The sequence below is a fragment of the Penicillium diatomitis genome, assembly GCF_028827545.1.
Source record: "Penicillium diatomitis strain IBT 30728 chromosome Unknown utg000015l_segment0_segment0, whole genome shotgun sequence".
NCBI lineage: Eukaryota > Fungi > Ascomycota > Eurotiomycetes > Eurotiales > Aspergillaceae > Penicillium > Penicillium diatomitis.
In genome coordinates this window covers 1,190,707-1,212,597 of record NW_026623187.1, presented here as the reverse complement: position 1 = coordinate 1,212,597, position 21,891 = coordinate 1,190,707, and the positions used below count along the sequence as shown (strand labels likewise).

At 50.5% G+C, this 21,891-nt stretch overlaps 7 protein-coding genes across 7 annotated transcripts; 4 read left to right on the top strand and 3 right to left on the bottom strand.

Moving 5' to 3' along the window:
• Nucleotides 1-279: 279 nt before the first annotated feature.
• N7539_009168 (uncharacterized protein) lies at nt 280-1,504 on the top strand (the record flags this gene model as incomplete). Its single annotated transcript, XM_056938763.1, has 3 exons — nt 280-638; nt 773-943; nt 1,030-1,504. The coding sequence occupies 3 exons, from the start codon at nt 280-282 to the stop codon at nt 1,502-1,504; spliced, it is 1,005 nt and encodes a 334-aa protein (XP_056786140.1).
• A 983-nt stretch (nt 1,505-2,487) lies between these two features.
• Nucleotides 2,488-5,760, bottom strand: rgd1 (putative Rho GTPase activator (Rgd1); the record flags this gene model as incomplete). The annotated part of the gene is made up of 9 exons (XM_056938762.1): nt 2,488-2,599; nt 2,656-2,726; nt 2,792-2,886; nt 2,947-3,090; nt 3,157-3,903; nt 4,019-4,625; nt 4,707-4,760; nt 4,873-5,156; nt 5,721-5,760. 9 exons carry the CDS (start codon nt 5,758-5,760, stop codon nt 2,488-2,490), a joined length of 2,154 nt encoding a protein of 717 aa, XP_056786139.1.
• A 4,190-nt stretch (nt 5,761-9,950) lies between these two features.
• N7539_009166 (uncharacterized protein) lies at nt 9,951-12,478 on the bottom strand (the record flags this gene model as incomplete). The annotated part of the gene is made up of 4 exons (XM_056938761.1): nt 9,951-10,188; nt 10,270-11,449; nt 11,510-11,856; nt 11,955-12,478. The coding sequence occupies 4 exons, from the start codon at nt 12,476-12,478 to the stop codon at nt 9,951-9,953; spliced, it is 2,289 nt and encodes a 762-aa protein (XP_056786138.1).
• A 1,025-nt stretch (nt 12,479-13,503) lies between these two features.
• On the top strand, nt 13,504-14,343 carry N7539_009165 (uncharacterized protein; the record flags this gene model as incomplete). Its single annotated transcript, XM_056938760.1, has 1 exon — nt 13,504-14,343. The coding sequence occupies one exon, from the start codon at nt 13,504-13,506 to the stop codon at nt 14,341-14,343; it is 840 nt and encodes a 279-aa protein (XP_056786137.1).
• A 1,310-nt stretch (nt 14,344-15,653) lies between these two features.
• Nucleotides 15,654-16,303, top strand: N7539_009164 (putative quinol monooxygenase; the record flags this gene model as incomplete). Its single annotated transcript, XM_056938759.1, has 2 exons — nt 15,654-15,710; nt 15,782-16,303. 2 exons carry the CDS (start codon nt 15,654-15,656, stop codon nt 16,301-16,303), a joined length of 579 nt encoding a protein of 192 aa, XP_056786136.1.
• Nucleotides 16,304-18,225: 1,922 nt separating this feature from the next.
• racA (putative Rho GTPase Rac) lies at nt 18,226-19,443 on the top strand (the record flags this gene model as incomplete). The annotated part of the gene is made up of 6 exons (XM_056938758.1): nt 18,226-18,258; nt 18,324-18,356; nt 18,535-18,593; nt 18,702-18,882; nt 19,017-19,249; nt 19,380-19,443. The coding sequence occupies 6 exons, from the start codon at nt 18,226-18,228 to the stop codon at nt 19,441-19,443; spliced, it is 603 nt and encodes a 200-aa protein (XP_056786135.1).
• A 704-nt stretch (nt 19,444-20,147) lies between these two features.
• N7539_009162 (RNA-binding protein) lies at nt 20,148-21,425 on the bottom strand (the record flags this gene model as incomplete). Its single annotated transcript, XM_056938757.1, has 3 exons — nt 20,148-20,418; nt 20,546-20,774; nt 20,912-21,425. 3 exons carry the CDS (start codon nt 21,423-21,425, stop codon nt 20,148-20,150), a joined length of 1,014 nt encoding a protein of 337 aa, XP_056786134.1.
• Nucleotides 21,426-21,891: the final 466 nt, after the last annotated feature.

Below are 21,891 nucleotides of genomic sequence, written 5' to 3'. Positions count from 1 at the left end.
CGGAATGAAAAGTAGACCAAGGTGTCACAGCCACAGCTCTCAAGACTCTCGATATTGGTCAAGAACAGCGTCCGTGGTGGTGAATCCGCAAATGCCTCACTGCCCGCTTGTCGACAACTTCCCAAGATGATCTACTAACTTGGGGGTAGGGAGCCACCTGTGAGATTGCGGAGATCACACGTGACTCGCCCGCGGATTTTCCTGGGTCGCCTCGATTGCGATTCTCAAGATCGAGGGACTTCCAGCCACAAAGTTCTCGCTCCGAATTGCAGCGCGCAAATGGCGTCCTCACTACGACTGCAGACGGGCGCTCTCGTCTTACACGCTCGTCATACCCCCCATATCGCCCATTTCGTCACCGTCGGCTTCCAGCAACAGCAATGCCGCGCCTTCTCAGCGGCAACACAGCGATGGGCCTACCGAACGACGAATTTCAAACCGAGTGGCGTGTCGGCACCGTCCATGAAGTCGCGCGCGAAGGACGTTCTTAGACATCAACTACCGAATGATATCGGCTTATTGCCGGGCACCTTTGTTCGGCCCATGTGGAAGGATATGCCATCAATCTTCAAGGATCCGCGGGACAGGTTCCAGATGGAATGGACTTGGCTGAAGAGTGTCTTTCAGGGCTATGTTAGGTTTGTCTACCATGTTCATCGTGTACTGGTCCCATGCAAGTTCTTCTTGAGCTTGCCGGAGCTCCAGAATGCGCACTGGAGACGCGGTCAGCAAACAGCCAAACAACATGTCCAGTCGGCTAATTTGACTACAGTCTCTTGATGTACTGCAAGAAAGATCTCAGCAACGTTCCATTTATCCATAAACAACTGGCCAGACCACAGATTGGATCTTTCTCTATTCCTTTCTTCCCGATCTTCCACAGCGTGCCCCGACGTGCAATTGCAAAGTCCCTGTACACCCAGATGTACACCTACCTTGCCGAGTAAGCCTCCATTCTGTCCCTCACTAATAACATGTCTCCCCATACGGGAGGTGCCTTGACCTAACGCATGAATAACCACAATATAGGGGCGACATTGCCGGTATCAACCGCATCTGCTGCGACAAGCTTGCCCAGAAATTGACCGCCCAAATTCAACGACGTCCCGCCAACGAACGTCTCACCTGGAAACTCGTTGGTGACAAGTTCCGCGGCGCGCGCGTGATGGCTGATCGCGCCATCAAGATTCCCGACATTGCCAACTCCGGTATCCGCCAGATCGTCGTCCGTCTATCGTCCAGACAATCCGTCAGCAAGACCACAACCGCTAGCCAGAACAAGAACACCCCATCACAAGAGGTCACTCCGGCCGCCAAGGAGCAGGACTGCGTCGAGTACGTCGTGATCCAGCAACTCATTTGGCACGGCAAGCACGCCGACTGGCAGATTTGGGGAACCACCAACCCAACCGATTTCAAGACATTAATGACCGACCCGGCCTTCGCACCGGGATTATCCACCATAGATCGCCTCGAGGCCATGAGGAGCATGGGTCAGAGGTAGCCTCTGTAAGAAATGGCTCTGTCGAAGTCTATGCGGTGGACATCAAACAAACCACCATTTAACCCCATTCGCCTCCGTCTTTGCCTCTCTTCTTTCATCTTGGCCTAAAAATAAGTCTTGTGATCATCTCACCTCATCTCCTCATTTTACTGTCTTGTCGAGTCTGTGATGAAGTGGAGAGGGAATTGGCAAATATTGTCCACGATCATCCGTTGTCGCTAGGGGCGTTTTCATTTCTTTCTGTTGTCTTTCCCTGAAACCCCTGTTATATCTAGCCCGTCATATAGAGAGCATTCACAAATGTATTATAGTCATCCTGTATTGGAATCTTTTATTTCGCAACTGGTGTCAAACACACTTCGAAGAAGTAGGGATGCCTTTCTAGTCGCAAGATAAACTCGGAGATCGAAGTATCTCCCCGAGCTGTTCAGAGATACACGAACAAAGCCGATGTATTAGGCCGATGTATTAGGGGTTATGGGCTCACGCGACGAATCCAAAGATCTATCACGTCATGGGGATGGGTTAATGTTCACGCCGAATCTCGCAAGGCGGGCCACTCGCGCGGTGAGGTCTTGAGGACAATCGAGCCACGCTGTTCTTCGTTAGAGTTGCAGCTTGCGAACCGTTGACAGAGACCAGCTCGGATAGGCCCAGCAAGTTCGTCATAAGTTTTCTACTTGGCACGAATCTCGAGATTTATAGAAAGAGGAATCTCCCGAAGAGTGGCAACGAACAACGTCAATGGGAATCAAATGCAAGAAATAAGACCCCCCTAAGAAGAAGTAGGCTAAAGCATAGAAAAAATAACAGAAGAAAGGGCGGACAGAGGAAGAAGAAAGGAAACGGAGAAGACCGAGGACGCTGCTAGAAATGAGCAAAACCCAACGGTGCGCGCAGGTCATTGACGACGCGAACCGGAGCAAGCAACCGACGATCAAGAGATCCGACTCTCAGATCAAAGTGAGCGACTGGCAGATCACCTAGTCGTCATCGAAGATCTGGAAGGTGTTGTTGAGGATCGTCTCGATCACTCGAACCTGCCAGCCAGCATCGGCAATGTTGCCGCCAGAGTTGGCACCCATCAACGTTGGCCTAATGTGAGGTGAGTTTTGAAGCATTCCACGTTAGAAAGTAGGCTGGTCGCTTACCCGAAGCAGATGGCCAAATTTCCCGCGTTCATGCGGTTCGAGGTGTAGTGCTCCTGCACCTTGTTCAAGTGCTATAGGCTCAAGTTAGTGGATATGACTCTTTAGCTTAGCCGTCAGAGGACTATAATAGACTTACCAGGATCACAGCCCTCAAAGTCGCATAGTGAGCGTCTGGGAGGTTGTTGATGAGCGCGTGGCACTGGTCACGCCGTTGAGTGTCGTCATCGATTCCTATGAATTACGCGTTAAACACTTCGATACGAAAGTCTGAGTTGCGGTTACAAGACTTACTAGCGGCATCGATGAAGTCAGAGTAATACTCTGAAGTGAAGAGAGGATCGGGCAGCTCGCGGAAAAATTGCTTCACCAGACCCGCCACACTGTTGACATCGTGGAAAAAGTGCTCAGGGCTGGTGAAGTCAACCGAAGAGGCGTCTACATGCGATGAGTCAGTACAATGTGCGTTAATCAAAGGTGGAAGTCATGGGCTTTTCTACTGACCGTTGTCGAACAGCGCCTTCAAGTGGTTGATGTGATTTGCGCTGCCAGAGAGTCGATAAATGCCCTCGGTCTCGAGGCCAAAAAGCTCCACCGCCTGGAAACATTGGTAGACAATGAGAGGCACCGCCGTCTTGTCCCGCTCATACAGGTCATTCAATGGAACGCCAAACACTGGATTGAGGGCAGGCAGGTTTGGCGCTCCCTGCCCGCGTGAGTGCCGCTGACCCATGTCTGGTGGTGTTGCGGCTGCAGGTCCTGTCGCTGCTGCTAACACTGGTACTGGAGCTGGTGCAGATGGCGTTGAGGTTGCTTCGTGGGCAAGAGGAGCTGAAACAGGATAAGGTGGTTGAACGGATGGCGCTGTCACTGGCTCGGATTGGGTCGGATAAGGCAGTGGCTGGAAGCTTCCGGTACTGGCAGCTGGATGAGGCTGTGAAGGTGCGAGTGGAAGATTTTGCTGTGAGAAGTTCTGAGGCAACGTCGATTGACGCTTTGCTTGAGTACTCGTCTGGGGTGGTTGACCGGCGGCCGACGCCGCGGCCGGTGGGCCGCCGCCCAGAGTAGGATGGCGTTCATATTTCACCTCAGGTCCGGTGATTGCACCCGGATGCCCCTCGTGGCTGAGCACAAATTCATGGAAATCTTTCTGGTTATCTACTTGACGCACCACCTCGGCCAGACTCTTGGGGGGACAGATCCATTGCCCGAGTTCATGGGATAAACGCATAGACCCTGGCCCAGAAGCAGCTTTTCACTGAATGTAGCTGCAACAGGTTAGCGGAGCATCCTCAATGTACGCGGGCGACCACAAAAACACAACGATGAAATGCTGATCTAAGCGAATCTGCCAGCTGAGACTTACCAAACTTTTGTTGTTGCAACGTCAAGCCTGAGTCACACTCTGCAATTAGCTGTTGCAGGTTATGCACAGTCTGTGGTCTGTGAGTGGACAGCAGTTCTTGTCGTGCAATCTGAGCCGCCTGCACTTTCGCGGAATAATCGCTATCCGCATTTTGAACTTTGCGCAAGAGGTCCTCTTCATACTGCGCTGCTGATTTGTGACCCTTCAAGCCGAATTTCCCACCGGTCTTGTCACCCGTGCGAACCCGATCATACTGTTCAGCCAGCGAATCATACTTCGCCTTGGCCTTTTCGGCCTGAGTCTCAGCATCTATCACCTTCTTTTCGGCCGCCAGTCCGGTTTGCTTCCATTGTTTCCGGCCCCGTTCAATGTTGTTGGACAACTCGTGCAGGTCATCGGCCATCTGCTGCAGGGATACGGAGAATTGCAGCCCATGATCGGCCATTCGTTCCTGCAAGCGATGAATATCTCGATAACTGGCACTGTAAGTACCCTGTCGGTTCTCCGTTCGTTGCGCAGCATCACTGATCGCGCGCGACAGCTTGCGAAGCCCCTGAGCATGCTCCTCTTCCAGAGCCCCTCGTTTCTTCAGGAAAGAAGAGAAATCCTGTGAAGTCTGTCTTAGCGCATCTATTCTTGTCGCAATTCCGGAGCGATCCACGTCTAGTGGGTGTGAACTATGACGTACCTTGGCGGAGGCAACGCTTTGCTTCAGCCGAGCAAGAAGGGTGGTGACTCCGATCTACTCCCCCAAAGAGATTCACTGTCAGCAAATGAGTCGCTTAAAGCACCGCATGCGCAGAGCAATTGCACTGTGGGGCTACTATCACTGTGCAGAGTGATTCTGTACTCACCTCTGAGTAGATGACTTTGTCCAGACGAGCCTTGAGCTCATCGGAGATCGCAGCCACAGGCTGTGACTGTGACTGTGCCTGTGATGGGGGCTGGTCGGCCGCCGAGCCAGAGGAGCGCCCGGCGCTATTGGGGGGAGATCTGACGACCCCGGAGGTGCAGTTGTGTCCAGCGGCGTTGGATCGGACATGGTCACTGATAATGCCTTTGCGGGCCGAAAAGAAGAGGATGGGAAATTTCCAGAAGATGAGATGGCAGGTCGTGATGGGAAGCAGCCACACAGCCACTGCGGCATGGATCTATTCTTGTCGAATGACACCGGCCCAGCGAATGCTTGGCAGTGGGGATGCTGAGCGGACCGTCAATGAGGTCCGTCACGACTCGCTGGCGGCTTTTCTGGTGGGTCCGGGGGTGAATGGAATGCTGGAGCCTGTCCTTTTGGATGCTATCACGTGCTGCTGAGAAGCGAGTGATGACTTGAAATTCTTGAATAAGAAGAGTGCTGATGAGCTATTATGTTTCAGACCAGTCTGGTTGGGGATTGCGAGTTGAGAAAGGAGCGCTTACAAGATTGTGCAAGAGCATGCGAACCTCAGGTGGATCATTTATTCTGCAATCTAAAGTTCTAAACACTCGGGTCTCGTATACGCACGCGTTCCTTGGCCGAAGCCGGATTAGGGTTGATCCGAAGGCTCCCAGCCACAGTCTGAGCCTCATGGTTCAGCGGGTATACAAGTACAGTACTGCCAGACTCTCAGCACCGATTTGACGGTAGTGGACAAACGTTCACTTCTCCCGCAAGATTGCAATTGCTGGAAGTTCTCCAAGACAAGGTCTACGCCCTACACACCTAACGTGGAGCGTTGGAGCGAGGGTGAGAAATGCGCCATATTCTCGTTCTGATCCTGCGCACTGATCGTCCATGACTACTACCATTCTGTGGTTTCTCTCTTCCCTTCGACTGATGATAGCACTGAGCAGAGACGAGACAGGGTCAACTGCTCTCTAACGTCTGTGATATGATGATCTGAGCTCTAGTATCTTCGATGACTTTGCCATCAGACCGCCATCCTGAAGTGAGATCGAGGTCAATTCCAAGTATTGGCTAAAGTTCTTTGAATAGCCTGACTACATAGGTAGATCTTCGGGATCTAACATAAATCAACAAGCATCGGCATTATCGACATGTTCCCAGGATCGGGCGATGGGAACCGGCTCAAGTCGACCAAAAGGGGAACAAGCAATTTTCGGGATTTCATTTCCACTCCTGCGTTGAGCGTCATTGCTTTTGTTGAAGACGCCGCTGGCTCTTTCTTGGCATGTGACCTTTGGCGAAAATCTGCGACAGATCTTATTGTCACCCAGAGCCTTTCCCGCTCGGTCAATGGTTCATGATGTGATGACCTGGCCAGAAAAGACACAAAGTTATCAGATTAGCTGCTGCAATCATAAGAGCATGGCAGAAGCCATTGCTTTCACCCCTGATTTTATGGTGGGATGGGGGTGTATTGGGAATTCGTTAACTGTCTAGGGCTTCAATCATTTTCGAGTATACCGCTCTCCAGCGCTTGCTCCGGCGGTCTCGAGGTTCAAGACCGTCTGAAGAAGGGTTTGAGCTACCCAGTCTGTAATAACCCCTCAGCATATGGAGCTTGTCAAGACCACAATCGCCATCGGCTCCCTCGGTGCCAGCATGTTACAGTGGCTGTAACCTGGAAGGGCGCCATTGTGGTAGAAGACAAAATGAGCATTCACTCGGAGCCGGTCACTGGCATTGCGTCCACGAGACCTGGATTGAGCCCAATTCTCTCGACAAGACTAGCGGAGTAACTTTGTCCCTCCCCAGACCAGACTGGTCTGTACACTTGATCGAACAAGGCTGGGTGGTTGATGAAATTGCGAGCTGATACATAGAATCTTGTCCAATCCTCAAGGAGGCGATCCCTCGCTCCAGGAGCCTGATAGAAAGAGGTCATCTCTTGAGAGTAGATCACTCTATATGCTTTGGACTCCACCGACGGGCGACATTGGTGTCCCATCCATGAGCTCAACGTCGCCGAGCCGCCACTTGGTCTTGTATTCGGGACTACTTACTTCTTAGTAGGTAGGGCAACGCTATTAAGTCCACTGGTATTTCTGGCCCTATCACCGAAGATTGCGCCAAGCCGATCAGGCTGAGAAACAAGGTCTCTGGAGCTTGACCCCATGGTACACCCGTGACTCGTTCGATGATCGCGCTGGCCAGAGTATGTATCCAGTTGTTGTACAACCACTTGGACCGAGATGAGTACAGCGTTGGTAGGCGCTTACACATGGCAACCATCAAATCAATACCTTTTGTATATTGGTATTGTTTGCGCGGCATGTGATACTACCGACTCACCGCAGTCCATAGCCTAGATAGGATCTGTCCCCCGTAGCGATCTCACACCTCATCTCTCTCACACATGGCGATGCTGTACCTATTGTAGCCACCTCCCAACAGGTTATGAGCCCCGCTTAGCGCGATTGAGAAAGCTATTCACTTAGTCTTACTCACCTAAGCACCGACTTGCAAAATAACCACCGCATATTCAGCGGTTCCAACGATTCGCCTACGTTACTTCGACTCGACGCCATCTTCTGTCAAAATCAACACTTCCTGCTTCACCTGTAGGAACCGGCCTACTCAACGCCAGGAATCCGCAGAGGATCCTTCGAAAAAGAACGGTCGAATCAACTCCTTCGATGCACATCAACCAAAATATGGATCAATATAATACATTGGGTGATTTTCAGTGCAAAAAGGCACATCATTTTGAGTGCAGATACAGTCCATCAAATTTACCAAAGGTCCAAAATGGAGTACATCGACTACCAAAAACATTAACCTTTCGGCCGCCGTCAATACTACGAGTTCAAATCCGTATATTCAGTGATTGTGAGTCCTGATAAGGCATATCCTGATACACAATCCGACCAGCGCCGTACGAGCACCACAGTCGTCAGAATTTCGGCCAGCGTCACCGCGTTCAATACGCATTCTGTCAATTCATCTGTCAAAAATTTTCATTTTGGTTTTCAGTAAGATTGCGGACAGAGTCGCGATTCAGGGGCGTGTTTGTATGGCATATGATACTGCAGAGTCGATAGATAGATCTATGACCAATACAAGTGCTCTAAAAATGCCATTCTCAGGAAATATCATTGATCATACATCTGTCTGGATCTCAACGCTTGAAGTATGAGAGTCTTTACATGAGTATACCCTGGTGCTTGCTGCAGACTGGAGCATGCCGGTAATTATGATGGAATGAATCTGCGCTTCACGCGGCAAGGGAAAATCAGGTTCCTTTGAGACGGGCAAGTCCAAGTAGAACATTGGACGTTTTCTACTACGTCAAAGCAGAAGTACATGTCACCGACAGGTCTGTCTTGTACCAAGCCCAAGGCGGCGTCTTTGTGAAACTAAGAAAGTCACACGAGTCATGAACCATTGCGATGGCGGGGTACCGTCAGGCGGTACACTTTCGAACGATCACGTATTGGGTCTGAGATCTCTGTTCGTAGCCGCCTCGTATCTATCATGACTCGACTCCAGATGCCGCTCGGAGCCCTGGAAATGTCGAAGCGCTGGACGGTGCACACTACTACTGTTCGAATGTAGAGCACTCCACTGTCGCTGCTATTGCGACGTCTGATTTCTTGATATGTTCAGGTGGTTATGTCGCGTTGCGCGTGATCTCTCTGCCCTTGGGCCCGGCCCGCCTCCACAAACTCGCTCTCGGCGAGAAGGCAATTTCTCTTCTGTACGGGACAGCCTGGAAGGCGAAACTCGCGAAAGCGGGCTTTGTTCATTTGTATTACTCCAAGTGAGTCTGGTCACGGGCCCTTGAGATTCTCGCAAAGTTCACAAGCGTCACGGCCCAAGCCTGTGACTAGGACGAATACGATCGTGCTTCGGAGGACTTGTCCACCAACGGACAAGGTCACGGGTTACAGGTCTTACTCCTTTGACGAGGGGACCTGTCGGCGGAAAGTCTAGGTCCAGCTATGAAACCTCGCTGTTCCAAAGGAAAGAAGCATTCTTAGATATGAAAACCCATGCTCGAACCGGATCTTGAAGTCAGTGGGCGCCTACCTTAGGTGATCCTCGGAAACTAAAGTCCTTACTCTACTAATCTCAAACATTCTTCATAGTGCTGATGTGTCCTTCGCTCACGTTAGGGTCAACCTAAATCAGAATATGCGTCCAGAACTCGCATCCCTGAAGAAAATCAACTGTTACAACTTGGAGAAACCGTACTGACATTTTGTCGGTAGCGCCCCTGGAGCCCTCCGATGTCCCAGACACCAACGTGGAGACTGAGACTATTCCAAGTAACAGGATCAGAGACGTGAGAGACAAGGAGAATGAATATCATATAGACGAGCAAGGGCTCGATACATCCGACACAGCCACTCGGTTCGGAAATTTATCACCAGCAAAGGGGCTGCGTGGCACGATTACACATTCGAAGCTCAGAAGTTCATCCAGGAGAATATTCAATTCGCCATTGAGGGTCTCTATTTACGGCCAAGTGCGGATGATCCTAATTTGTGTTTGAACAGAAATATATACCGATCAAACAAAGTCAAGTAGTGAACTGTGATACCTACCTAGCTTCTGGCGTCCACTCTTCTCCAAAGTCAGAAATTGGTCTCTTAGGTATAGGTCTAACAACAGCCCGGAGAAGCTGCATGCGGTAAATCAGGTCACGCAATCGTTTGTTGGCGAGATCTATTATTCATCCTACGATTTCTTCCTCTCATGCCATTCCAATAGTCGCATGTAGATGGATCTCGAAGAGACGGACCTCTTCACAAGCTGGGACAGGGCGAATGACTGTCTGTCGAGGGGTAAGGTAGGTGGTCCTGATGATCATTGCTGCTCCTCCCGCGGTTTGCAGGACCGCTTTCATTCTCCGACTTATACTCCTGTGTATCTGTACATCCTGAGCTAAATCGAAGAATATTCTGCCTACCGCATACGAGCCGAGGATGAGCCTTGAAACAAGGGCATTTTTATCTTCACCCACGTAGTGGTAGTGGGAAATTAGTCCTATCGATTATTGTATGATACAAGTGAGTCATAATCACTGATCGACTCATAACCATGGTTTGGCTGCCCGAGTAACTCCGCACGTCGTATACGTGCTAACTCAAGAGCCGCTGCGGATTCCAATTCTTTGCCCAATTCATACAGTATCAGGTGTTTCCTGAAATACGCCCGGGCGGCTCGGTCTTCGGCGTTGGGAACCTCGTCATCGAAGGTTTTGATCGCTAGATCTATCATCTCCCTGTCTCACGTCTGTTAGTTATCTGAGTAGCTGAAGAATCAAAGGCTGCGAAGGCAGTTCCAAGAAGGAAGAGATACTGACAGTGCCTTGTCCCAACGTCTCATTCCCTGATAGACGCAGCTCATTCCGTAATAACTGACGCCAGTATCATTGTTGTAAGGCCCCATAACCCGCTTTCGGATATCAAGGGTTCGCTTGTGAATGCGAAGCCCTCCGTCAATGTCCCCACAGGCAACGACTAGATCAGCATACGTGAACCTGAACTGGTTGGATCGAAGGTCATCTGGTCCATTTTTACCTTCCACCAGGCTATGAGCCTTCTGTGCATTGGCCTTTGCCTGGCGTAATTGCCCCTTACCCATTTGTACACGGCATATGTTGTAGAGACTAAGACTGATGTCGTACGGCATCGTTTCTTCGTTTCCTAACTCGAGCTTGATTCTTAATGCCCGGTTAAGGTATTTGAGTGCCTCGTCGTATTGTTCCATGGCCAGATATCCGGCTCCAGTGTTGTTGTAGGCATTGGCCAACTGCAGCTTATCAACCAGTGTGGGATGGCGCGTTGCATCCATGTGCCTTGTTCGCACTTGGAGAGCTTGCTGGAAGTAAGAAATGGAATTTTTCCGAGTCAAAAAATTCACGAGCTGTAAAGACCCTAGTATCGTCATCATGTCCGCCGGAAGGGGGTCGGGATCATCGTCTGGAAGGACAAGTCTGCAGATTTCAAGAGCATCTGCGGCGAAAGAAGCCGCGTGCTTGATGCTCCGTTCCCACATGTAGTACGCACAGTTGCATAGCAGATCCGCCAGTGCACGCGGTGGCCTGATGATACGGTGTTCGAGCGATTTGAACGCTTCTTTGAGGCTGAGAACGTGGGGGAACCAAAGTTCGCACTCTGTCCAGCGTTTGGACATAGTGCCACCGTCCAGGGGCCGCGAGGGGAACATTTGCATTGCGATGCTGACTGCGTCCTCAAAGGCGTCGGTGCACTTTGATAAATCGCCTGAATCGAGCAAATGATGGACATGATGCTTGATGACACGATGCATCCACAGATAGCCCTTGGACTTCCCCGGTGACCGATGAACGAGAAGAGCATGCTTATTCAGCGTGCGAATGGTTCTGCCCCAATGGTACTTGTCGGTGCTACCTTCAAGACGAGGCACATTCAAACAGCCTTTGGTCACAAATGACTCTTGTACCTCGTCGGTTTGGAAAAAAGCGATCACAGCAAGGAGATGCCGTTCCAGTTCCGAGAGCTCTGCAAATGAAATATCACAGCAGCTCGTCAGCGTATGAGAATACCTCAGACTGGAAGTACTTGCTTCGTCGGAATACAGACGAATTGAGTGCTTTTGCTCCCGAAGCATCAGATAGAATTCATCCAGTGTCGTATCAGTCTGTCGTATGTATGTGCCCATTTGACACAAGGCTAGTGGCATTCCACCAAGCTCGTTGACGATGTTTCGCGACAAGTCGCGTGCCGATAGATCTGGTCCAGCATAATCAAGAAGAAGGTCGGAGCCTTCCTCAACATCGAGCCCAGCGAGCACGAGCTTGCTCTCTCTACACGTAGCAAACTGGTCTGCAATATCTCGATCTCGTGTGGTGACTATGACATGGCCCTTGCCCCAATGGGGCCAAGAATCCGCCAAAATCTCTTCGACGCTTTTCACATTATCAAGATTGTCAAAAACAAGAATCCACGGCTCATCTGAGGAATGTCACATTAGCTTGTATTCTTCAAGCTGCGAGATCGAATAGACTTGCCTGTGTTTCGTAACCAATCATTGCCAAGCTGGACCGTGCTGCTCATGTCCGCGCCGGCTGGAGTAGTTGTTTGTAATGCCTGGGCAATCTTCGCAAAGTCTTGCTGTAAGATTGTGAAGTCCTGCGCTCTGAGCCAGAAAATGGCCTCGTAGTAATTTCGGTTGCTATGTATATACTGAAGTGCCAGTGAGGTCTTGCCCATGCCCCCTAGTCCTTGGATGGCAACAACCCGTAGATCGCGCACACCAGATGTTTCAGGTTTCATCAAGAACTCATTCATCTGTCTGAGTTCTTTGTTCCTTCCACGAAATTTGCTGTCTGGACTGTACGGAACATTGACGGTTTTCCTCCTCAGTCTGGCTTCGACGGAAGAGGGTGCCTGCTTGCGACGCTTTGGCGGTGGAAATCGATAGATTTTATCTCCGACATGAATAGCCGCGTTACCGTCACCCTGCACGCTTCCAACCGTGTTGGATGTCTGTGGTTTTGCTTTGCCTTCCTTCATGTCGTTAGCTGGCATATTATTCGAAGATCTGGAGATAGTTCCAAGGCCCGTCCGACGGGACGTACTTCGTTTCGCTTACTCATATTGGGTTCCTGGGTCGGTCATATTCTTATTCGGACCCAGACCCATGATTGGTAAAGGGAATGACGCGCATTCGGAGAAGTTGAGTACACAGATATAGATCCGTCCAGGTGCCCTCGAACTCGGGGATCCAGAGGCTGAGTAAATCACCCCCTGTCTACTCAACTTCCAATCAAGGTGAACGATTTCGGAGAGCGGAAGCGAGACTGGTGCCTTACTTTTCCAACATGTAATCCGGTGACGCCCCTTTGTAAGGTCCCTTGCACATATGGCTCGAATGTTGATGCCCTGCTCTGACCGTCTAGATGCCTTGTTTCCCAGTAGTCCACGGGTAGTCACTTCATATGTTGCAAGCGGGAAGGGCAGACTGAGGGAGACGGCACTGAGAGATCGACATCCTCAAGCCCTTCGGCTAGCTCAGCCTCATTTCTTGGAAAATACCCTGTCTTCACATCGAACGCTGCTGGTAGAAGGGCTTGCAGGTGCCAGCTCATCAGTCTCGCCTCGCCTTGTTCGCTGGCACCCAGTGATACCCCATCGTGGGGCGAAAGCCGAGTGTACGATTTTCACTGATTCTCGAACAAACGCGCGGGTGTCGCCTGTCTTATTTTTCGCCTCGGTAAACCAACTGTACATGGCATGCATAGATGGCACAACAACTGAGTGTCTTCTTACATGGATTAGGTCTCATCTTGTGCCAGTATCTCCACACGAGCAGTGGGGTACTGACCCTTGTCAAGAGGAGAGTTAGCGTCTCTCAGCCTCGGGCTTCGACCTCGAGGGTCAAAGCTAGGGACTGTTACTTACCCACTTATTTCAAATGGCCCGGAAGCTAGTGCCTTGAGCTTTTTCAGTCTTTTGACATTCCTTTCGCTCGGAAATTTTGCTTTGTCCGATTCACAGTGTCGTTGCGAGGCCTCTCGGTTTTTCGTCATACACTGTCTGTCCGACTGGTGCATATGGAAGTTTTCAGTACTACGGCCGCTGCTCTCGGAGTGGCAGCACTATTCAGTAACTGTGTTGACTGCTTTGAGTACATCCAATTAGGTCGTCAGTTCGGCCAAAACTTCGAGCGATGCCAGATCAAGCTTGATGTCGCCCGAACCCGTCTTGGACGTTGGGGCCAGGCCGTCGATATCAGCCATGATCCGCGATTTACCAACGGTGTGGCGGGTGATGAAGTCACTCAACAAATTCAGGTCATACTTGAAGAAATCATGCTGCTCTTCCAGGCTGTCCAAAAATCCTCGAAACGGTACGAGCTCAAGGCAACGGAAGCGGACCGGACGTGCTTTGCAAATGAGCATCTGTGCCCTGGGATCAGACACGTGCATGGGCGGCTCGAAAAGATTGCGCGTGAGCGACAGCAACAGACGAGTCTGTTCAAGAAGGCCAGATGGGCACTCTATGACGGGAAGAATTTGGACAAGCTGGTTGGAGAGATCACGGACTTTGTTGATGCACTGGAGAAGCTGGTGCCCCCTGCTGAAGCAGTTCAGCGCCAGCTATCTGTCATGGAACTTGAAGGAGTTGACGATGAGTCGGTTCTCATGGCTCTCAGGGATGTTGCGGTGGACACTGATAGCATTTTATCCAAAGCGGCGGATCAGAAACTGGAGACGATCTTGGCCAGGAATCATGTCGAACAGATAGTTGGAGACGAGGAGGCCAATGTCTGGGTTGGAAATCAGTGGAATTCCAAGTGGATCGGTGGTTTGAGGGAGCGAACGGAGAATACGGTTGTGTCAATTGCGGCCAGGGGGAAATCCGCAGTCCACGTGGGAAATAAGTACGGGTGACGGGTGAGGTCTATCTTGTCACACAACCGGAAACACGAATCCAGGTCGGAGGAGCTTACAGTAGCTGTACTATAGTACCTCCATCCAGTCATGTGATGAACTGGAGACGTTTCTTTCCCATCGCAGACCAGTTCATCGAATATTATTCTTGACATCGTTTAGTGCGTAAGCCTAAATCGATGTCAATCGAGTCGTGCACGGGTCATCTCGAGGATAGTCCTTGGTTCATGAACAATATACACCCCCTAATCGATTGAAGTTATTCGCAAAGAACGCGGCGACCTGCGTACAGTAAGTGTGTAATGTGTATCAGGCATTGGTTGGCGAGCTAAAGACACATTGTCATGTAGCGCGACCCTCCCAATCATGATACTGCTATCAAACCATTATCAATAGTACCTAAAAGATACATTCTTGCAGACAGAGAAATACATTCCTTGTGTGGTTGCAGTTAGTACCTCCCTCGGTCTCGGGCTTACTATAGTAACTGATGACGGGATGTACTCGCATTGTACCTTCAAACCTTGATGATGATGCAGATGTATCCTGCAGCCAGATGTGGGCTCGGTGGATCCTCCTTCAAGAGCCGCGGTTAGAGTGGGTCTCGCCGGCTTCAGACGGGGTCAAGCGGACCAGCATGTCCGAGTCTTGTCCTGCACGACCGTTCTTCACTGTTTTAACTACCGAGTTGTTACAGCCCTTGGAAGAGTATCCTATGCCTCTGCAGTGTTTCAACTTGATAGAGCGATATTCTGACTAAAAATCAGACGAACAAGAAAGGGATGCCTCCACTGGTCCCTACTGGCATCCTCGTTGCAGTTCTGAACATAGTGTTCTAGTACCGTTAACCGTACTCATGTTGAAAGAGCCAAAGTACCGTGCATTTGAAAGGCTGCTCCTAAGCTTCTTCGTGAGATACCAGCCTGCATGGAAACAAGAGGCAAAAATTGGGCTCGAACAAAAGCAAGGGTGACTGAACTCAGTTCTACTGTACCTGTAGCTGACAGCTTTCATGCTTTGAACGTGTCGAGCTTACCAAACGATCGGGAGGGTGGAAGCCGATCGGACCGGCAAGATGGTGGTGAGAGGAGTGAGCTTCGACCCCCACACCTCCATGCGCCGAGGTTGCCGGCTGTGTAGTAGTAGCGTTCACGATAGGACGGCATTTAAGTCAAGCATCCACCTTTTGTCTGTTCCTTTAAGTCTTTTTCTGTCCAATTCGCCTCATATTTTCGGATTCCATACGTCCAGTGCCTCTTTATATTCTAAGAACCGTCTCGCCATTGTTACCCCTCTCTATTCACATCACCATGTCCGAGATCAACGTGGCCGCCGTCCTGACTCCCAAGTCGGAGAAATTTGAAGAGGTGATTGATCATCGCATGGACGATAAACATCAACGGGCCAACGCTAATGAGTTATTCTTCCATACTGCTAGGCTGCTGCGCTCATCACCGAGGTGATTCAAAAGGTGCAGGCCAACGAGCCGGGCACCCTCCTCTACACTGCCTTTCAGGTGTCGGGCAAGAAGGAGATTGTGATTGTGGAAAGGTCAGTGGATGGAAATCTTCTCCAACTCTCTTCGAGTCATCAACCAAAGATACCACACGATCAAATTCATTGCATGACCGTGATGATGCGGGTGATGGGCTTCTCCCTAGCCTACACGCACCCATGCATCCATACTGCCCCTCTTATCGAGTTGTGCCTCGGCATCTCGCTGCCCATCAACTGGTCAACATTTACTGTGCGGCGAAAGCAAACGGAACTTAACGAGACACTTCTAACCCCATCATCTTCCATCCTCTACAGATATAAGGACCAGGCTGCCGTTCAGGCACACACCAAGACTCCGTATTTCCGCGAATTCTCGGCCAAGATCGCGCCGTTGATGGCCAAGCCTGCCGAGCTGCGAGCGGGGTCATTCCTCAACGGCCACCGGGGAGTGTCACGACTCTGAGAGTCTAGCGAGAGAGGTGGATCCAGAAATGTACAGAAACTGATGGGGTTGAAAGCGCGACTGACAGGCGCGGCTCGATGACGACTGTTGCTGCATCGGCTCCTCGGCCGTCACATTCCATGGTGGGCCTTTTTTTCCTGCATATGCATGGAGGGCTTGGTTTGGATCTGAAAGGGGTGGAATGGAAAGAGAGGTACTGCACTATTTGAATGGACGCAGGACAGATAGTTACTTGGTAGTAAGTACATGTAAGTTAACTACTAGGTCCTACTACAAAGACTTCACACTTGAAACCTTGACCTTCTACGCGCATCGACGCTCGAGAACCGAGATACCAATAAAGTATCGAGTAACTAACTGGTGCTCGCTTCTTCCGGAATCTCTTATTCGTTGCAATCGGCAAGGATAACTACGAGCTTCTACCTGACAGCGCCTAGCCTGTCGATTCGGTGCATTGAACTAGTATACCCAGTCCGCACATGAGCCAGTCAGCCTCTCTGATGGCGGTTCTCCTTTTATACTGTGCACTTTTGGACGGATGCAAACTCTCGATTTGTAGAGTGGTAGGCGCCCGAGAACTCCCCGTGATCACACAATCCTGCAATTGGTGCATGCGGGCGCCTGGGAAGCTATTCTTGTCGAAGCTCACAGCGGAGCTTTGGTGGGGTTTGAGATGTACGTCACTCTGGGATCTGGACAGAGCTCCAACATAACATCAGGTCGGTCAGGACTCAGTAGTAGGTCAGTTGGTAGTTGGAACTTGTTACTGTACTGGGGAGTAGGTCAGCAGTTGAACTCGGGTATAGCTGGAGGTGGATTGGAAGACTCCCTACATATGTCTATGGGCGATTTGGATCCACGGGCAGTACTCTGGATGTCTTCGTATCTCTATGAGGTATTAAGCTACCATCGCGACAAGTGATACTTGAATGAGTACCGTAGGAGACCATGCCGCAGTACCATGGACGAGCTATGGAAGAAGCGGGTCATTCATGGTCCTGATGCCAAAGGTACTTGTAATGGACAAGAAGAGTAAGGGAACTAGTAGTAAACTACTGCTGTAGCACCGGTTCAAGACCTCCATTTGGTGTCTTGTAGTCGAATACTCACTCACTTTATCCGATTTCAATTTACGTAGGAATATAGCAAGGACGACAGAAGGATCATCTATCTTGCCTAGATCTACCTAGTCCACCGTCTCACTCTCGCATTCATCGTGGCATGTTTGTAAGTCTGGTCTGTCGGGTGTAGTTCCAGTATACCCACCACATGCATTTCTCGGCCACATCCTTTCTTGTGCTGGAGATCTCCTTTTCTCCGCCCTCTTCAGCTGTCGACACATCCAAAATCACAGACAATTGACGTATCTCAATCCGCTGAAGAAGATCCCACAACCTCTCTCCATCACTGGTGTATGATCGTGATCCACTCTCTCTCTCTCTCTCTCTCTCTCTCTCTCTCTTGGACTTTGTGCCTGTTCCCTTGTCTTCATCGGAATCCGATCCATCCATCGTCCTTGGTCCGTTCTCCACTCCAAACCCTCTTCGCTGCTTCTCTCTCCTCCTGCGCCGTCCTTTCGCCCCCCCCTCTTTCTTCCGCCCCTAGCTCCAAAAGCCTCCAAACAACACACGGGTCTCCCCAGAAATACTCAAAATCCTGAACTTCACATCTAGATTGTTGTCTCTTTGCGGAAGATTCCCCCCCCTCTTCTTCTTTTTCTTCCTCCTCCTCCTCCTCCGACATTCGATCTACTCATCCATTCTCTCCTTGTCCGCTCCCTTGGCTCCACCCCCCACTCGCCGCCGCCTTGGAGATCTCTCTCTCCCTCTCTCGCAGCTCGTTATCGATTGTCATCAGGACCGAGCGCCCGCCCCTTATCGCCCCCTTTTCGTGCTTTGTCTGTACATATCTTCCCACCAACCATGGCGACGGGTCCAGCGACGCAATCGCTCAAGGTCAGCATCATCGATACAGTACCAGTGGCGAGGCGAATTTAGCTGACCGGAGACTCTACCGACAGTGTGTGGTGACGGGTGACGGTGCGGTGGGCAAAGTAAGCATGAAGCCCTTCCAGCTGGACCATCTCCAGCACGATCGCCCATGTGCTCGTCTCTGGCCGCCTCCAGCAGCAGCAGCAGCAGCAGCAGCAGCAGCAGGGCCATGGTCAGAAGATTCTCTTCAAGAACAAGCACGGCGTGGCTAACCTCTGGATCTGTTCTCGCGGCGTTTAGACATGTCTCCTCATCTCCTACACGACAAATGCATTCCCGGGCGAGTACATCCCGACAGTGTTCGTCTACCCTCCCACTCACCCCCTCATTTTCCATATGCGACAGAGAAGAGTCCCCTTCTTTTGTCGCGACTCATAGTCCCATGCTGATGTTTCTCCTGCGGGTAGCTTTGACAACTACACGGCCAGTGTGATGGTTGACGGCCGGCCGATCAGCCTGGGACTCTGGGATACCGCCGGACAAGAGGATTACGATCGCCTGAGACCGCTATCGTACCCCCAGACTGACGTCTTCCTGATTTGTTTCTCCATCGTGAGCCCACCATCATTCGACAACGTGAAAGCCAAGGTAAGTCATCAACCATGAGGGTCGCCAATGACACCATCTACGGCATCCAGCGCATGGTATCAGTCATCTTCAGAGCTTCCCCGCACTTTCGGATGTGAAATTTTTCTCTAACTGTGACTTCTCCGAAATGCTAGTGGTTCCCCGAAATTGAACATCACGCTCCCAACGTTCCCATCATTTTGGTCGGTACCAAGCTCGACTTGCGTGATGATCGCCACACAATTGAATCCCTGCGTGCTCGAAAGATGGAACCGGTCTCATACGAGCAGGCTCTGGCAGTTGCCAAGGAAATCCGCGCACACAAGTATCTGGAATGCTCGGCCTTGACTCAGCGCAATCTAAAGAGTGTCTTTGATGAAGCTATCCGGTAAGCCAATCTGTTTTCCCTCGTTCCCACGTTCTTCTTCCAGTTTTCGCGGTGTCTCGTGCAGTCAGACCGCCATCTGCAACCAATGTCCGAGTTGAATAACTGACCATCTTCTCTGTTCCCCCTCCAGAGCTGTCCTCAACCCCCGTCCACTGGCCAAGTCCGGAAAAAAGAACAAATGCATGATCTTGTAGAGATGCCATATGCATGACCTGCATGGGGAGTCATTCCCCCCCTCCCTTCCTCCCCTTTTCACTCCCCCATTACTCATTTCTTCTCACTCTCACTCTCTTGTCATTCGTATGCTATAATGAGTAATACAATAGTTAGTACGGCGTCCGGGTATGCATGGGCCTGTTTTTGATCGTGCCCGGAGAAGGCCGTGCCGTGGTTGATGAATCCCATGGGCTTGTTACCTTTGTGCTTTTTCTTCTTTGTTCCTGCAGCTTTTTGCTTTCCTCGATCCCGAGGCTGATTGGGCTTCAAGTCATTTTGAGATTGCGCGTCTCTGTGTGTCCTCACCTGCGTAGTAGTACGTAATACGGACTACTGTATGTTCTCTCTGTATTTGCATCAGCTTAAGCATAGGACTAGAATGTCACCGCCTTTTTTGCGATTCCCAATCATACTGCAGCACCAGTAGCGTCGGAACGTCATGTGCACAAGCACATTCATATTCAAGTGTACGAAGAGACAGAAAAAAAGAGGTATCTTCTATGTAAAAGAGCAGCAAGAAACAAGCAACAATGTCCACGATCCAAGTAAATCAGGTGATCAGGAAATTCAAAAAAGCATGCCATGCACTTCTTCTTTTCCTATCCTGCCATGTGGCACCGCAAAAGACAGATGGAAAATGCCAAAAAAAGAACATGGCAGACCCAAAGATTCTCAAGTTCACTTAGATCAAACCCCGACGACTAGGGTGCATACCCGCGAAGCGATCGTTCTCCGCATCCACGACGACAGCATTTGCGTCCGAGGCAGTCGCGTTGGAACGACCGGGCTTGTTGTTATGCTTGTTGTTGCTGTTGTGCTTGTTGGATTTGTCGTGGTGGTTCTTGTCCTTTTTGGTCTCGGTAGCTTGGCGATGACGCTCCTCGTTGAGTTTCTGGTTTTTGGCGACGATTTTGGCTTTGCGGTGTTCGGAGTTGGGGCCACCGCCTCCGGCACTGGATTGTTACGTGTTTTGATTAGCGTTTTTCTCTCTTTTCTCTCTTTTCCCTCTTCTTTCTTTTCCTCAATGGCCTGAAATAGAGAGGGGAAGACACGGCAAAAGAGTCGGGGATAGAAACTCACGTCAATTCCACATTGATCCGACGAGGTGGGTACTTCCCATCGTCGAACATGGAGTGGTGGTATAGCTTCAGACATGTCTTCATGCGGTCGTAGTTATCAAACTCGATAAAGGCGAAGCCGCGACATTTGTTCGGGGTTTCTTTCTTGGTCGCGACGCGAATTGAAGCGGGAGGGTTCTTTTCAAAATGCTTGGTGAGAGATTCAAGGTTGGCGGAGTAGGGAAGGTTGCCTGGCCAGTCTGTTAGTCGATGATTCTCGAGCTCGTGTTGTAGGACCGGTGAATGGAATAGACGGGCAAATGGGGAGTGCAGTTAAGCTTTTGCAATCCAAAAGCTCAGAACCCTCCTCCGTTCTCAATATACGTACCGACGAAGCAAATAAAACGAGAGTTCTTCGCAGTTTGTTCCGCGTCGGCATCAGCGTCGGCCAGCTCCTCATCCGCATTTCCATCTCCATTCCCGGCACTCTCTTTTGTAGTCTGCTTTTTGCTCTTTTTGTCTGATTTGGACTTTTTCGCAGCCTTCTTGCTGTCTTTGGCCCCGTCGTCGAGCTCGGCAGCCTCGGAATCACGCTTCTTATCCTTCTTCTCCTTTTTCTCTTTCTTCTCCTTCTTTTCCTTCTTCTCGGCCTTTTTGCTGTCGGTCTTTTCGGTCTGTGGCTCCGCCTTCACCTCTTCCTCCTCTTTCTTCATTTCCTTCTCTTTCTTCACTTCCTTCTCTTTCACGGTGGTGGTCTCTTCAACAACCTGTTCGGCCTTGCGCTTCTCTTTCTTCTCCTTTTTTTCCTTTTTCTCCTTCTTCTCCTTCTTCATCTTCTTGCCCTCCGGAGCGACCTCGTCAACCGGCGTGTCCTCGGCGATCTTGCGCTTCTTGTCACCCATGGTGAATTATGCGAAAGATGTGAAGTGAAGCAATTGAAAACAAAAGACCCAGAATGAAGCTCTCCTCAAGTTCAATCTCAGGAAAAATCTGAAGAGAGTATTGACAATGTTCGCAAAATTTACAATCTCCAAAATGTCCGAGAAAAATTAGGCGGAGAACGGGAAAAATGTCGATTCTGCCGTCCTCGTTTTTAGGGCGGTGGGTCCCCGCTATCGTCCAGCCCTCCGGCCGATAAGAGCATCCAGGAACGGCGCCCAACGTGCCGCGCAGTCACGAAATGACTGTTCGTCACTCGTATAGTAGTATAAGCCGTGGATATGGGGTAGAGCTTTGCTTCTCGGGGCATGGTCTTCTAAAGAGCTAGTGGTAACTATGAGATTTTATGACTGATCTTTCTCAATGCTTCGTTCTTTCCCAAGCGGGTTCATGCAGTAATCGGCCGCTTGCCTGATCGGGTATTTTGTT